This window comes from Bubalus bubalis, chromosome 3 (assembly GCF_019923935.1).
Source record: "Bubalus bubalis isolate 160015118507 breed Murrah chromosome 3, NDDB_SH_1, whole genome shotgun sequence".
NCBI classification, from domain to species: domain Eukaryota; kingdom Metazoa; phylum Chordata; class Mammalia; order Artiodactyla; family Bovidae; genus Bubalus; species Bubalus bubalis.
Genome location: NC_059159.1, coordinates 127,739,662 through 127,752,863, shown reverse-complemented (window position 1 = coordinate 127,752,863; position 13,202 = coordinate 127,739,662). Strand labels below are relative to the sequence as shown.

The window sequence follows — 13,202 nt, the reverse complement described above, 5'->3', positions numbered from 1 at the left end:
TAAGGCTGTGTCTGTCTTCAGGAACAACAGTGCCCGAGGATGCAATGGAGTGATGCAACACAGGGGCTGCACACCATTTTTTCAACTGGGACCTCCTTAAAGTGCATGCCTGCTTCAGAGAACCCCTTGGGGTCTTCAGAGGCTTCTTCTGCAACTGCATTGCAGTTCAACTTGTCTCTCTGCCCATCACAGTTACTCTTTCAACCTTTCAGGTGCTGTTTCAAAGAATTACCCCTACTAACCCACCCACACGCAAAACTCCCATGCAGAGGCAGCTTCCTACAGAATGAAAGCTACAACTCTACAAGGGAAAAAAGCTCAAAGTGTTTAACTGAATTGAACACTTTATTTTCATCTGCAAATATGAAACAAGGACAATATTCTAAATGATTAACATTGTAATAATTCCCAAAAATCGTCAAGCAAATTTTATGCTTGACATGAAATTTACCTATTTTATTTATGCTTTGCCTTACAATGTTTCATTTATATCACTTATAGAACTATTTTAACTATTTTGCTTTGTATTTTCCAATAATTTTAATATTCAGAAATTCTTATGTTAATATTTACAGTTTGGGGTTATTTTATAAGATTCTTATTTTTTAAATCAAAAGGAATAAGTAATTTTGTAAAGTAAAGATTTTGCTCATTGTACTTATGTGTTTTTCATTCATCTCTCTTTGTACTTGTGTCTTGAAATTGCTGGTGTACTTTCAAAGAGCAAGAACTGAAGACAGAGCCTCTTCTTGTTCCTGCATAATGGATGCTAGCTTTCTGCCTAAGAATTTTCATAAAATACACACAGTTTTTCTATACTTTTCTTTCAGTGACTGGGGCTTTAATGGTTTGTATTTCTGACAAATAGAATTCAAAACAAACCAAGGACTGCATCAGGTTGAAACCAGGAAAGGCACAATGAAACCTCAGAAATTAACTTCAAAGGGACTTTGACGTTTCCATTTGAACATTATATCATAAAGAACTGTTTAACTCTGCAGCTTTCCTTTACCATTTTCTTGTCTTATGTGAAAACACACACATTTTCATTTATAAGAGAATTTCTGAAGGATTGGATATATTTGGAAGAAACTTGGTATATCTTTACACATTATATGCTGTGCTGTGTGCTATGCTAAGTCGCTTCAGTCATGTCCAACTCTTTGCGACCCCACGGACCATAGCCTGCCAGGATCCTCTGTCTGTGGGATTCTCCAGGCAAGAATACTGGAGTGGGCTGCCATGCCCTCCTCCAGGGGATCTTCCTGATCCAAGAATCGAACTCATGTCTCTTACAACTCCTCCACTGGCAGACAGGTTCTTTACTGCTAAGCCACCTAGGAAGCCCTTGTATCATCTAGGTGACTTCTACTTACTGCACTAAGTAACTAAGAATGATAGGATAAAACATAGGAAACATGAAGTCAGTAAATAATTTTGTGGAATCCCTGTTAATCCTTTTCTGTTTTCTTCCTTTTCTCCAGATCGTCATCCTCAAACTCATCCAGAACACATCACAGTATCTAACTATACCTGTTAGGACAAAGAAAAACCATATCCAGTTAGTCACAAGGAAAACTTTCTGAAAGTGAAACTTCAGAGAAGGAAAGGTCAAACCAATGAGTGTTCTATTCTCCAACTATGATATAAAAGTCAAGAAGTAAGGGTACCACAGCCCAAGAGAAACTCGGGGCAGGAGCCATTTTTCCATACAGATGGTTGCCCCACAGCCCTAGTGGGCCATTCATCAATGACCTGATTTGGGATGGACAGTGAAGTGGACAATGAGTAGTTACTGCTAAATTAATGAAAGATATCCATCACGATTGAGGGACTCAGAAGTTTAAGTACCTCTGAGGATGACAGATAAATTGTCATTTATGTCAATACACCAGAATGGGTCCTCAGATGAGACTTCATTAGACTTGTCATAGGCTCACTGGCCTGCTAACATTTCACAGAAGGACACTCAGGGGATTTTGAACATTACTTAATATTCCCCAACTCTGTAGTGCAAGTATGCTATTGAGCAGTACAAAGATTCAATAGAAGGGAATTTATTAAAGCTTTACTTTCCACTACCCCTAATAGCAGGCACCAAAAATTTATGTACGGTGGACTATTAGTGAAACTGCTGTTAGAGGAAAATTACAAAAAAAAGTTCAGACTAAGAAAAGGCAAAAAGGAAAAAGGGATAGCTTGTGACTTCCCTGGTGGTCCAGTGATTAAAAATTTGCCTTCCAGTGCAGGGGATGTGGGTTCGATCACTGGCCAGAGAACTAAGATCCCACATGCAGCGGGGCAACTAAGCCTGTGTGCCACAGCTAGAGAAAGTCTGGATGCCTCAACAGAGACCCAGCACAGCCCCGAAAAGACACCCAGGAGGGTATATAAAATTTTAAAAAGTGATAAAAAGTGATACCTAGGTCACAGAATTCTGATGGGACTTTTAGAAATATTGTTATTTTATAGATGATCCTTTTTACTGTAAGATAGTGCGCTCTGAGATTGCCAGGCCAAGATGGAATAGAGATTTCCAGGTGGCCAGAGAGCCTTGGTTTAGGCTGTGATCCTGCAATAATCACTGAAATCACCTCTTTCATTGCTAAAGTGTCCTGAAATTATATGGTCACCCTAACTATAAGGAGGAGAGCTGGCTAAAACCCAACATCCCAAAAACTAAGATCACAGCATCTGGTCCCATCACTTAATAGTAAATAGATGGGGAAAAACTGGAAACAGTGACAGATTTTATTAATTTTATTTTCTTGGGTTCCAAAATCACTGTGGGCAGTGACTGCAGCTGTGAAATTAAAAGATGCTTGCTGCTTGGAAGAAAAGCTATGACAAACCCATATAGTGTATTAAGAGACATCACTTTGCTGACAAAAGTCCATATAGTTAAAGCTATGATTTTTCCAGTAGTCATATATGGATGTGAGAGTTGGACCATAAAGAAGTCTGAGCCCCAAAGAATTGATGCCTTTAAATTGTAGTGCAGGAGAAGACTCTTGAGAGTCCCTTGGATAGCAGGAGACCAAACTGGTCAATCCTAAAGGAAATCAACCCTGAATATTCATTGGAAAGACTCACGCTAAAGTTCCAATACTCTGGCCACCTGATACCAAGAGCCAGCTGATTAGAAAAGACCCTGATCCAGGGAAAGATTGAGGGCAGGGAGAGAAGGGGACAATAGAGGACAGGATGGTTGGATGGCATCACCAAATCAATGGACATGAGTCTGAGCAAGCTCTGGGAGATAATGGAGGACAGGGAAGCCTAGCATGTTGCAGTCCAAGAGGTCGCAAAGAGTCGGACATGACTTAGCAACTGAACAACACAAAAAATGTTGATGTTTGGCTGAAACCGACACAATACTGTAAAACAATTATCCTTCAATTAAAAAAAAAAAAAAGAAACTGTAATAGCAAGCCATACTAGTCTGCTTTCATGGGGAAGCATCACAACAAAATTCGACTGACCATATAATGATAATTGGAAACTTGCAGTTGACTGTCCATCAGGAAAAACAGTAATGGGAAGAAAACCTGGTCAAGTAGTATTTCAGAACAGGGAGTATTGTTTTCCTTGAAAACTCAAATATCATTAACTGGTTTTCACCTAGATGACCCAGGAACACTGACTTTATTAGTCTCAATATTGCTACAGAGCATAGACTGGATGAACTTCACTTTTTTGTCAACATCATACATATTCTGGTACTTACAGACACTGAGCAAGAAGGTAAGTAAACGGATACTGACAGAAGCTACCCTTTGGACATTAGAGTTTTCAGGAGTAGAGCTCAAGCTGTAGCTGACTTACCCTACTTTACCCAGAACAGCATTGGAAAGTCCAACATATCATGGAGACAAACATGGAAACCTTGAGCAAAGGTTCTACATGTGCATAAAAATTGTGAATATAATAAATCTACTGAGAATCAGAACTTCATGCTCATTGGTCCTAGACCTGCCTCTCCTGGTTTTCCTTGAGTAAAAATAGTATCTATCTTTTTATTTAACATCAGTAAATTAGTCCATTTTGGTTTTACTTTGTTTGTTTTAATCTGGAAAAGGCTTTACTTGAATTTTAATAGTATATATTCTTTCTCTAGGAAAAAAGATGCTGTTATGTTGGTGTAAGATATACAGTTGACTGGCTTCATTTGAATCAGTGTCTGAAACTGTTCTGTAGGAGTCAACTAGATATTTATAGCTATGCTTATAGAGGCTACTCTAAATATACACTAGTTAGGAACAAAGTGCTGTGATTGCAAGTCCTATTTTTGCCACTCAGTGCCAACACAGAATTACAATAGAAAAACAGGAAAGTTGTAATGAAGAAAAGTCGTTATGCCATCTCGTGGGATATTTAAACTTTGCAATTCCACTCATCTTAGGAACACTGTTTCTTCTTGGAAACCATATTAACAAGACAGTTCTTTGTATATCAACACAATTTTATGAAAATACATAAGAAAGGTTTATTACATCTTTTTCAACACATTTCCTCTAGCTCTCTAGGATCCTTGAATAGATAGTAATGAAGCCAAAGGCCAGGTGTACGTGCACAACCAGTGTGACACCTGTGGGTTCTTGAGCATTCATTCATCTTAACCATTGGAGCACGCCACTAAAACCCCAGTACTGAATGTTGTTTCACTAAATTAACTGCACTTATTAGGAGTCAGATAGTTTATGCATAAGGAAAAACTTAAAAATCACTGGCAAGATGTCTCTTAGCAGCTACACTGATATTTACAGCATTTTTAAAATAAAAATGGGCACAATCAAAATGTCCATCAACATAAAATGATAAAATGGAAGAGTAAAATATGGTACAATATGCATCAAAAAGCCACACATCCATGAAAATTAATTAAATTCAGCTATTCATAGCCACATGGCTGGATTTCAAAAACTAATGTAGAACAGAAAAAGCAAGTCACAGAAGAATGAACGCAGGTTTATCCTCTTTAAAAAAGTTAAAAGTGAGGCAACACAAGACAATTTATTGTTTAAAGTTATCTACATAGATGATAGATTATTTAAAAAGCAATATACAAAGATTGGCTTTAAAAAAGCAGAGTAATACTTAACTAGGGGAATGAAAGTCTAGAGGAGCAACAGAAGCCTCAAGTATTGTAGTGGCTAATTTTGTAGACAAGAGGATGCACCCATATATATTCTTTTTATGAAATATTACAGTCTTTTTAAAGTGTGTGCATATGATCTATTTCACAGTAACAACTGACTCATGTTGCATCAGTATGTAAATATTTATGGAAAGTACCTACTCTCAAGTAGCCATGCATTCTGAGTATGCAGTATGTTCAATACAAAAGATGATTTGAGAAGTATTTTTCTTTTACTTTTTAATACAAAATGTTAAAGGTATTTTATTTTGTGTCATTAAACAGTAGACAAGATTGTTCTTTCTGTATCTGTCAGTGCTTCAAAATATTTTATCTTTTAAGTTACAGTTCTTGGATAAATTCTTTATTTAGCTTTGAAGGAATTTGTTCCTCTCTTGAGCTATAAAACCTATCATTTAAGTGTAAAGGTTTAAAAGAGTATCTGGGTCAGAAATGCATCACATTTAGCAAACAAGAAAAGCAAGCAATCTTAACTTTTAAAGCTGCTGGCACAATTCCACCTTTCCCCATGAAGTTTGCTTTAGGAGACTTCAAAGATTAAACAACCCAATTGACGGTTGATGTACTTATTGTCAATTCTCAAGGGAGAATTTTATACTTTCTTGTTGAGCTATCAAGCTATCTCCACCATGATTCCAAACTTATTTTAGAAAAAAATAAAAAGTATAAAATGCAAAACAGCAATAATGTCAGAGAGGGCTTCAAGCCAAGATTAAAAATAAGTCTTACTATTGACAGTTCTAAGCTTCCAGTGGCTGAGGATTTTTCACTTGAATGCTCCAGGGATGGAGATTTATTACCCCCAGAAGTTCCCCCTCCCTGGTGGAAAAGATCCTGGATGGACTCAATCAAGGTTCACTAAGCAGACAAAACACCCACTGACTACATCCCAGGGAGATGGACTGGTGATGTCTTGGTAAAATCCATCACTAAGCAATGAGTGACATATTAATGGGCTTCTTCTGTGGCTCAGCAGTAAAGAATCCATCTGCAGTGCAGGAGATGCAGGAAACACAGTTCAATCCCTGGGTCAGGAAGATCCCCTGGAGGAGGGCATGGCAACCCACTCCAATACTCTTGCCTGGGAAATCCCATGGACAGAGGAGACTGGAGGGTATGATCCATAACGTCGCAAAGAGTCGGTCACGACTGAATATGCGTGCATGACATATTAACAGCCATTGAATTAATCTCTTCCTCTGTTGTATATAATGATGCCCTTCTGTATTAGGCAGTGGGAATAGACATCTTTTTCTTTTAATTATTTATTTACTTATTTATTTTTGGTTGTGCTGGGTCTTCGTTGCACATGGGTTTTGCTAGTTGCAGTGAGCAGGGGCTGCCCTCTATTGTGGTTGCGGGCTTTTCATTGGGGTGGCTTCTCCGGTTGGGGAGCATGGGCCCTAAGGCCTTGGGCTTCAGCAGTTGTAGTGCATGGGCTTAGCTGCCTTAGCATGTGAATCTTCCCGTTCCAGGGATTAAACCTGTGTCCCCTGCATTGGCAGAATCCCAACCACTGAACCACCAGGGAAGTCCAAGTTTCTTAAATTTTAAAATGCAGCAGACCTCCTGGGGATCTTGGTGAAATGCAGATTCTGTTTCAGGAAGTCCGGATGGCACATCTGCATTTCTAAGAGCTGCTGGATGATGCTGATACTGTTGGTCCATGGACCACACTTTGAGTAGCCAGGCCCTGGGCAGAAAAGAAGCCAATAGGCAGAAGAACACCTCCATGCAGCAAAAAAACCTGGCACATAAAAGCTGAAGGAAAGATTATAAGCGTCATTTGGCATTAGGAAAATTCCTGATGGCAAGGTATTAAAGGTAAGAAATAGAGAGCAATGACCCTCAGTATTGCCTCCACACAGAATCACCAGAGAGTATTCAAAAACCGGTTGTCCAGGTCAGGCTTCCCTAGAAGCTCAGCTCATAAAGAATTCGCCTGCAATGCAGGAGACCCCAGTTCAATTCCTTGGTCAAGAAGTTCCCCTGAAGAAGGGATAGGCTACCCACTCCTGAATTCTTGGGCTTCCCTGGTGGCTCAGACCACACTGCAGGTAAAGAATGCACCTGAGCAACTAGGCATAAGCACACAGCATGGAACCAGGTAAATCAGAATTTCTGGGGATGCATCCAGGCATCAGCATTTTGAGTCCTTCCAGGTGATTGCAATATGCAACCGTAGTTGAAAACAAATGCCAAATTTAAAACCAACCTTATGATGTGCACTTTTAAACAAGGCCATCTATCTGGCTTTCATTTTTAGACCACAATTTATCATCTTTGATCACTCAAAATTCTCAATGACTATAACTAAAAGAGAAAAATCATTCTTCACTATTAATTTTCATGTAAAAATATGAATTGCCTTAGAAGGCAGGAGCATAAAAGGTAAAGATGGTTTGACCACCAATGCAGCCCAGTTCCCTTCACTTACCCCCCAAATAGTAGGTGTCGCCTGACTCAATCTGCCCACGCAAGGAATGAGCCATGGAGGCTGCCTCACCATCCACCATCATACTCAAGTGATTCCCTCTTGCAGATAAGGACACAGAATGCCACTGCCCATCATTTAATCCAGCACCTGGAAGTAAACAAAATGGGTTAAAATAAATTCCTATAAACCTTGTTAATACCTCAACAGAGCAAGTACTTGAAAACAATATGATGCATACCTTGGGCCACCTTCCACAGACCACCAAGAACTCACCTGAAGCCCACCTAGGTCACTCAGCTGGTTGACCAATGAAGAATGCCCCACAGGGAACACAGAGAGACAGAGAAAGGTGAAGGATAGATGTGGACTTGTCTGGGGGCTTCTAAGCAGGCAATTAGGTTATGTGGTATGTTGGTCATGCTTATCTAGAAGAAGGTGCTACCCATGTCAGCTGGAAGAGGGTCTTTTTGAGTAAATTTTGTGGTTGCAGAGGATCCTTGTGTTTGATCCATCAGTCATGGACTGGCTTGTCTGGTATTTGTTTATGTAATAACAAAAATGATTATGTTCAGTTAAGGATTACTATGGCCTCTATGCACAGTGCCAGGGATATACTTCAGTTTCTCATCATTCAGTTTAGTCAAAAAGATGCACATAAAAAAAAAAAATGCAGGCGGGGGGACAAAGAAAGAAATCAGAATGAAGGGGTAAAGTGAAAAGAAGAGTGCATCACTCATCCTGCTTTGAAAAACACAGCATTGGTTTGTTTCAGTCCTAGGGCCTTAAGAGAATAAAATTTCTATGAATGACCCTGAACAATCATGAAATCATAAAGTATTTCCAATTACATGGCATTGGATATATTTTAGCCTCATCTAGCCCATTGATAGTTTGTGATGCTGATAGTTTCCAAAAATGCAAGCTATAAAAATAAAAACTTATTCTCACTTTCATATATTGTCATTATCTATAATATTCTTGGCAGACTATTTAAAAAAATATACTGACAGTCTTTAAAAATAACAATTTAAGTATTAATAAAACATGAAAATTCATAGAATAGAATAAAAGTTTATAAAAGCATTACATTAAAGTGTGTCTGTACATATTCAAACATTGGATAAAGATGGAAAAGGGTGGCAAGAAATATTCTTAAATATTAACCTTCATTTTTGGTTGCAGGAATTGTTTTTCGTTTTATGTCATTTTTACATTTTCTGTTTTTCTTTCCAAATAAGATACAATGTATTCCAGCTATCATCACACCACATGCGTGCACGCTCAGTCATGTTTGTGTTCAACTCTTTGTGCCCTGATGAACTGCAGCCTTCCATGATCCTCTGTCCATGGGATTTTCCAGGCAAGAATATTAGAGTGGATTGCCCACTCCAGGGGATCTTCCTGACCCAGGGATTGTACCCGTGTCTCATGTATTGGCAGATGGATTCTTTACCACTGAGCCACCTTGGGAAGCCTATCAATTTTTAAAACTACTATTAATTCCTTCAAAGCAGGTCATTGTCTCTTGAATCTATCAGATGAAATATCTATATTTTCTTCAAGTGATGGAGCTGGAATGATAAATTAGTTGAATCACTGACTGCCCACCAACTGTGCATGACTCTAACATCTACTACAGACCAACTTGTAGGGTCTTCTATTGAATGAAAACCCAGTGCTGCATCATGCAAATACATCAAGCCTTAGGTGTCCCAGTATACTCACCCACACAGCGTGTGTGTGTTAGCTTCTACTAGGCTATTTTGTGGACATAAACAACAGCAAAGTTTCAATGAGTAACAGCTAGGGTTTGTTTCTTGATCTGGCCCCAGGCCGCCTGGCTCTCTATCCTTTGTGCTCTAGGCATTCATTCAAGCCGCACCAGGCTAATACACAGGCCGACCCCCTGTCTTTCTGCAGAGAAAACAGCATCTGGCAGAATCTTGCTATGGTGTTGGCAGTTTCTAGTCAGATGTGGCACAGGCCCCTTCTGCTCGCATGCCAGTGGCCAAAATGAGTTATTTGGCTAACAGCAAGGGATTTGTCCCCTCCACAGGAGGCCGCTGCAGCTTGCACAGCAGGCCCCAGACATGAATGTTTCAATTCAGGGGGTGGGGGCAGGAATAATTGGAATCTTTAGAAATTGTCTTGGTCAACAAGGAAGAGGGTCATAAAAAAAAATCAATTTTCATTCATTGAAAAGCAACAGTGAGATGACTACTTGATTTTTTTGACACCATGCTCAAGAAAAAGAAATGCTAAAAGGCAAAATAGTTGTCATATGAGGCCTTACAAAGAAAGAGAAAAGAGAAGCTAAAGGCAAAGGAGAAAAGGAAAGATATACCCATTTGAATGCAGAGTTCCAAAGAATAGTAAGGAGAGATAAGAAAGCCTTCCTCTCAATTAGTGCAAAGAAATAGAGAAAAACAACAGAATGGGAAAGACTGGAGATCTCTTCAAGAAAATGAGAGATACCAAGGGAACATTTCATGCAAAGATGAGCACAATAAAGGACAGAAATGGCATGGACCTAACAGAAGCAGAAGATATTAAGAGGTGGTAAGAGTACACAGAAGAACTGTACAAAAAAGATCTTCACGACCCAGATAATCACGATGGTGTGATCACGCACCTAGAGCCAGACATTCTGGAATGCAAAGTCAAGTGGGCCTTAGGAAGCATCACTATGAACAAAGCTAGGGGAAGTGATGGAATTCCAGTAGAGCTATTTCAAATCCTAAAACATGATGCTGTGAAAGTGCTGCACTCAATATGCCAGCAAATTTGGAAAATTCAGCAGTGGCCACAGGACTGGGAAAGTCAGTTTCCATTTCAATCCCAAAGAAAGGCAATGCCAAAGAATGCTCAAACTACCACGCAATTGCACTCATCTCACACGCCAGTAAAGTAATGCTCAAAATTCTCCAAGCCAGGCTTCAACAGTGTAGGGATCGTGAACTTCCACTTGTTCAAGCTGGATTTAGAAAAGGCAGAGGAACCAGAGATCAGATTGCCAACATCCACTGGGTCATTGAAAAAGCAAGAGAGTTCCAGAAAAACATCTACTTTTGCTTTACTGACTATGCCAAAGCCTTTGACTGTGTGAATCACAACTGTGGAAAATTCTTAAAGAGATGGGAATACCAGACCACCTGACCTGTCTCCTGAGAAATCTGTATGCAGTTCAGGAAGCAACAGTAAGAACTGGACATGGAACAACAGACTGGTTCCAAATCAGGAAAGGAGTACATCAAAGCTGTATATTGTCACCCTGCTTATTTAACTTACATGCAGAGCACATCATGCAAAATGCCGGGCTGGAAGAAGCACAGCTGGAATCAAGATTGCCAGGAGAAATATCATTAACCTCAGATATGCAGATGACACCACCCTTATGGCAGAAAGCGAAGAACTAAGGTGCCTCTTGATGAAAGTGAAAGAGAGAGTGAAAAACTTGGCTTAAAACTCAAGATACAGAAAACTAAGATCATGGCATCTGGTCCCATCACTTCATGGCAAATAGATGGGGAAACAATGGAAACAGTGTCAGACTTTATTTTGGGGGGCTCCAAAATCACTGCAGATGGTGACTGCAGCCATGAAATTTAAAAGATGTTTTCTCCTTGGAAGAAAAGCTATGACCAACCTAGACAGCATATTAAAAAGCAGAGACATTACTTTACCAACAAAGGTCCATCTAGTCAAAGCTTTTTTTTTTCCAGTAGTCATGTGTGGATGTGAGAGTTGGACTATAAACAAAGCTGAGAGCCGAAGAATTGATGCTTTTGAACTGTGGTGTTGGAGAAGACTCTTGAGAGTCCCTTGGACTGCAAGGAGATTCAACCTCTCAATCCTAAAGGAAATCAGTCCTGAATATTCATTGGAAAGTGATGCTGCAGCTGAAACCCCAATACTTTGACTACCTGAAACAAAGAACTGACTCATTAGAAAGACCCTAATGCTGGGAAAGATTGAAGGCAGGAGGCAAAGGGGAAGACAGGATGAGATGGTTAGATGGCATTACTGATGCGATGGACATGAGCTTGAGTAGGCTCCAAGCGTTGGCAATGGACAAGAAACCCTGGCATGCTGCAGTCCATGGGGTCGCAGAGTCGGACACGACTGAGCAATTGATCTGACTGACTGACTGACTGAGTGTACTAGTAAGCTTGAATGACTCCAATCTGAGCATCTTCTGGTATGTCCCAATATATTTAACTAACACATTTTACAAATGTTAAAGGTACAGACTTTTTACAGCTCTGTAAGTTTAGAAGTTGATCTTATGAATTAGAAGTTATGTTAGAGAATAGTGGGGATTTTAGTCTACCCCTCAAAAATAAGTGCATATTTCTGATAGAAAGTTAACCAGTCTTATCTAATTAATATCACATTTTGGTATTTACAACCCATGTGACCATATAAATCCATGTCCTTCAAATGCTCTTCAAACCAGCTTTTTTTTTTTTTTTTTTTCCTGCTGGATCTCTCATTAATGACTTGGACTCAAGATTCACTTGGGGCTTCCCTCATAGATTAGTTGATAAAGAATCTGCCTGCAATGCAAGAGACCTGGGTTCAATTTCTGGGTGGAGATCCCCTGGAGAAGAAAATGGCAACCCACTCCAGTAGTCTTGCCTGGAGAATCCCACAGACAGAGGAGCCTGGCAGGCTACAGTCCATGGGGTCACAAGAGTTGGACACAACTTAGGAACTAAACTACCACCACCAAGATCTACTTGGGGCTTCCCCTGTGGCTCAGCAATTAAGAGTCTGCCAGTTATGTAGGAGCTTAGGTGACACAGGTTCGATCCCTGGATCAGGAAGATCACCTGGAGGAAGTAATGGCAATCCAGTCCAATATCCACTCCAATCTAATCCACTCCAAACCACTCTGTTTCCTGGAGCAGGAAATGGCAACTTGCTCCAGTATCTTTGCCTGGAGAATCCCAAGCACAGAGGAGCCTGGTGGGCTATAGTCCATAGGGTTACAAGGAGTTGGACACGACTTAGCACACATGTAAGATCCACTTGAGCCAGAAATGTTTCCAGCATGACCCAGAAGTTCAAAGATCCTGCTGTGAAGCAGCTAAAATTTTGTTTTTCTCATACTGTTAAATATTAGTTAGAATGCATCCCAAAACGTTTTCATTTTCAGGAAGGGGATAGCTTTAAAGTCACTAGTTACTATTACCATGTGCAGACAGTAAAAATGCTGCACTCTTGCTTTTTGTTTTTTATTGGTGAAGTCAGAAATATTTTCGAAGATTCAACATTCATGAAAAAAAATGAGAAAAGTTGAAAACTAGAATATGGAGGATTCAAGTTAGACACTTAAAACATATATTATGAAACTGAACCTGAAATAAAGTTTTGAAAGAAGTTCTGTAATCTTAAAGCTAAAGAGGATGAACCAGAAAAAAAAAATCTCTACATGTTCTTTTCAGCCTTATCATTTGGGGTTTATCTTAATTGTTATATCGTATACTTGTCAGTATAATAACTATATTCACTTAAAATCTGTCACTAAAACCTAGTTTAATTTTGTGAAATATTTCCTTTCTCTCCTTTACCCAACCACCTTTTCCTTCCCTCTCTCTCTCTGTC

General features: G+C 39.6%; 1 protein-coding gene across 2 annotated transcripts in view; it reads right to left on the bottom strand.

The window, feature by feature from the left end:
* LOC102404051 (contactin-associated protein-like 3) overlaps positions 1–13,202 on the bottom strand; it is a 237,881-nt gene that overhangs the window by 85,922 nt on the left and 138,757 nt on the right. For both annotated transcript variants that reach the window (XM_006069491.4, XM_006069492.4), the window contains exon 9: positions 7,596–7,742. In XM_006069491.4, coding sequence (XP_006069553.3) covers positions 7,596–7,742 — 147 coding nt within the window. The remainder of the gene's footprint in view (positions 1–7,595; positions 7,743–13,202) is intronic.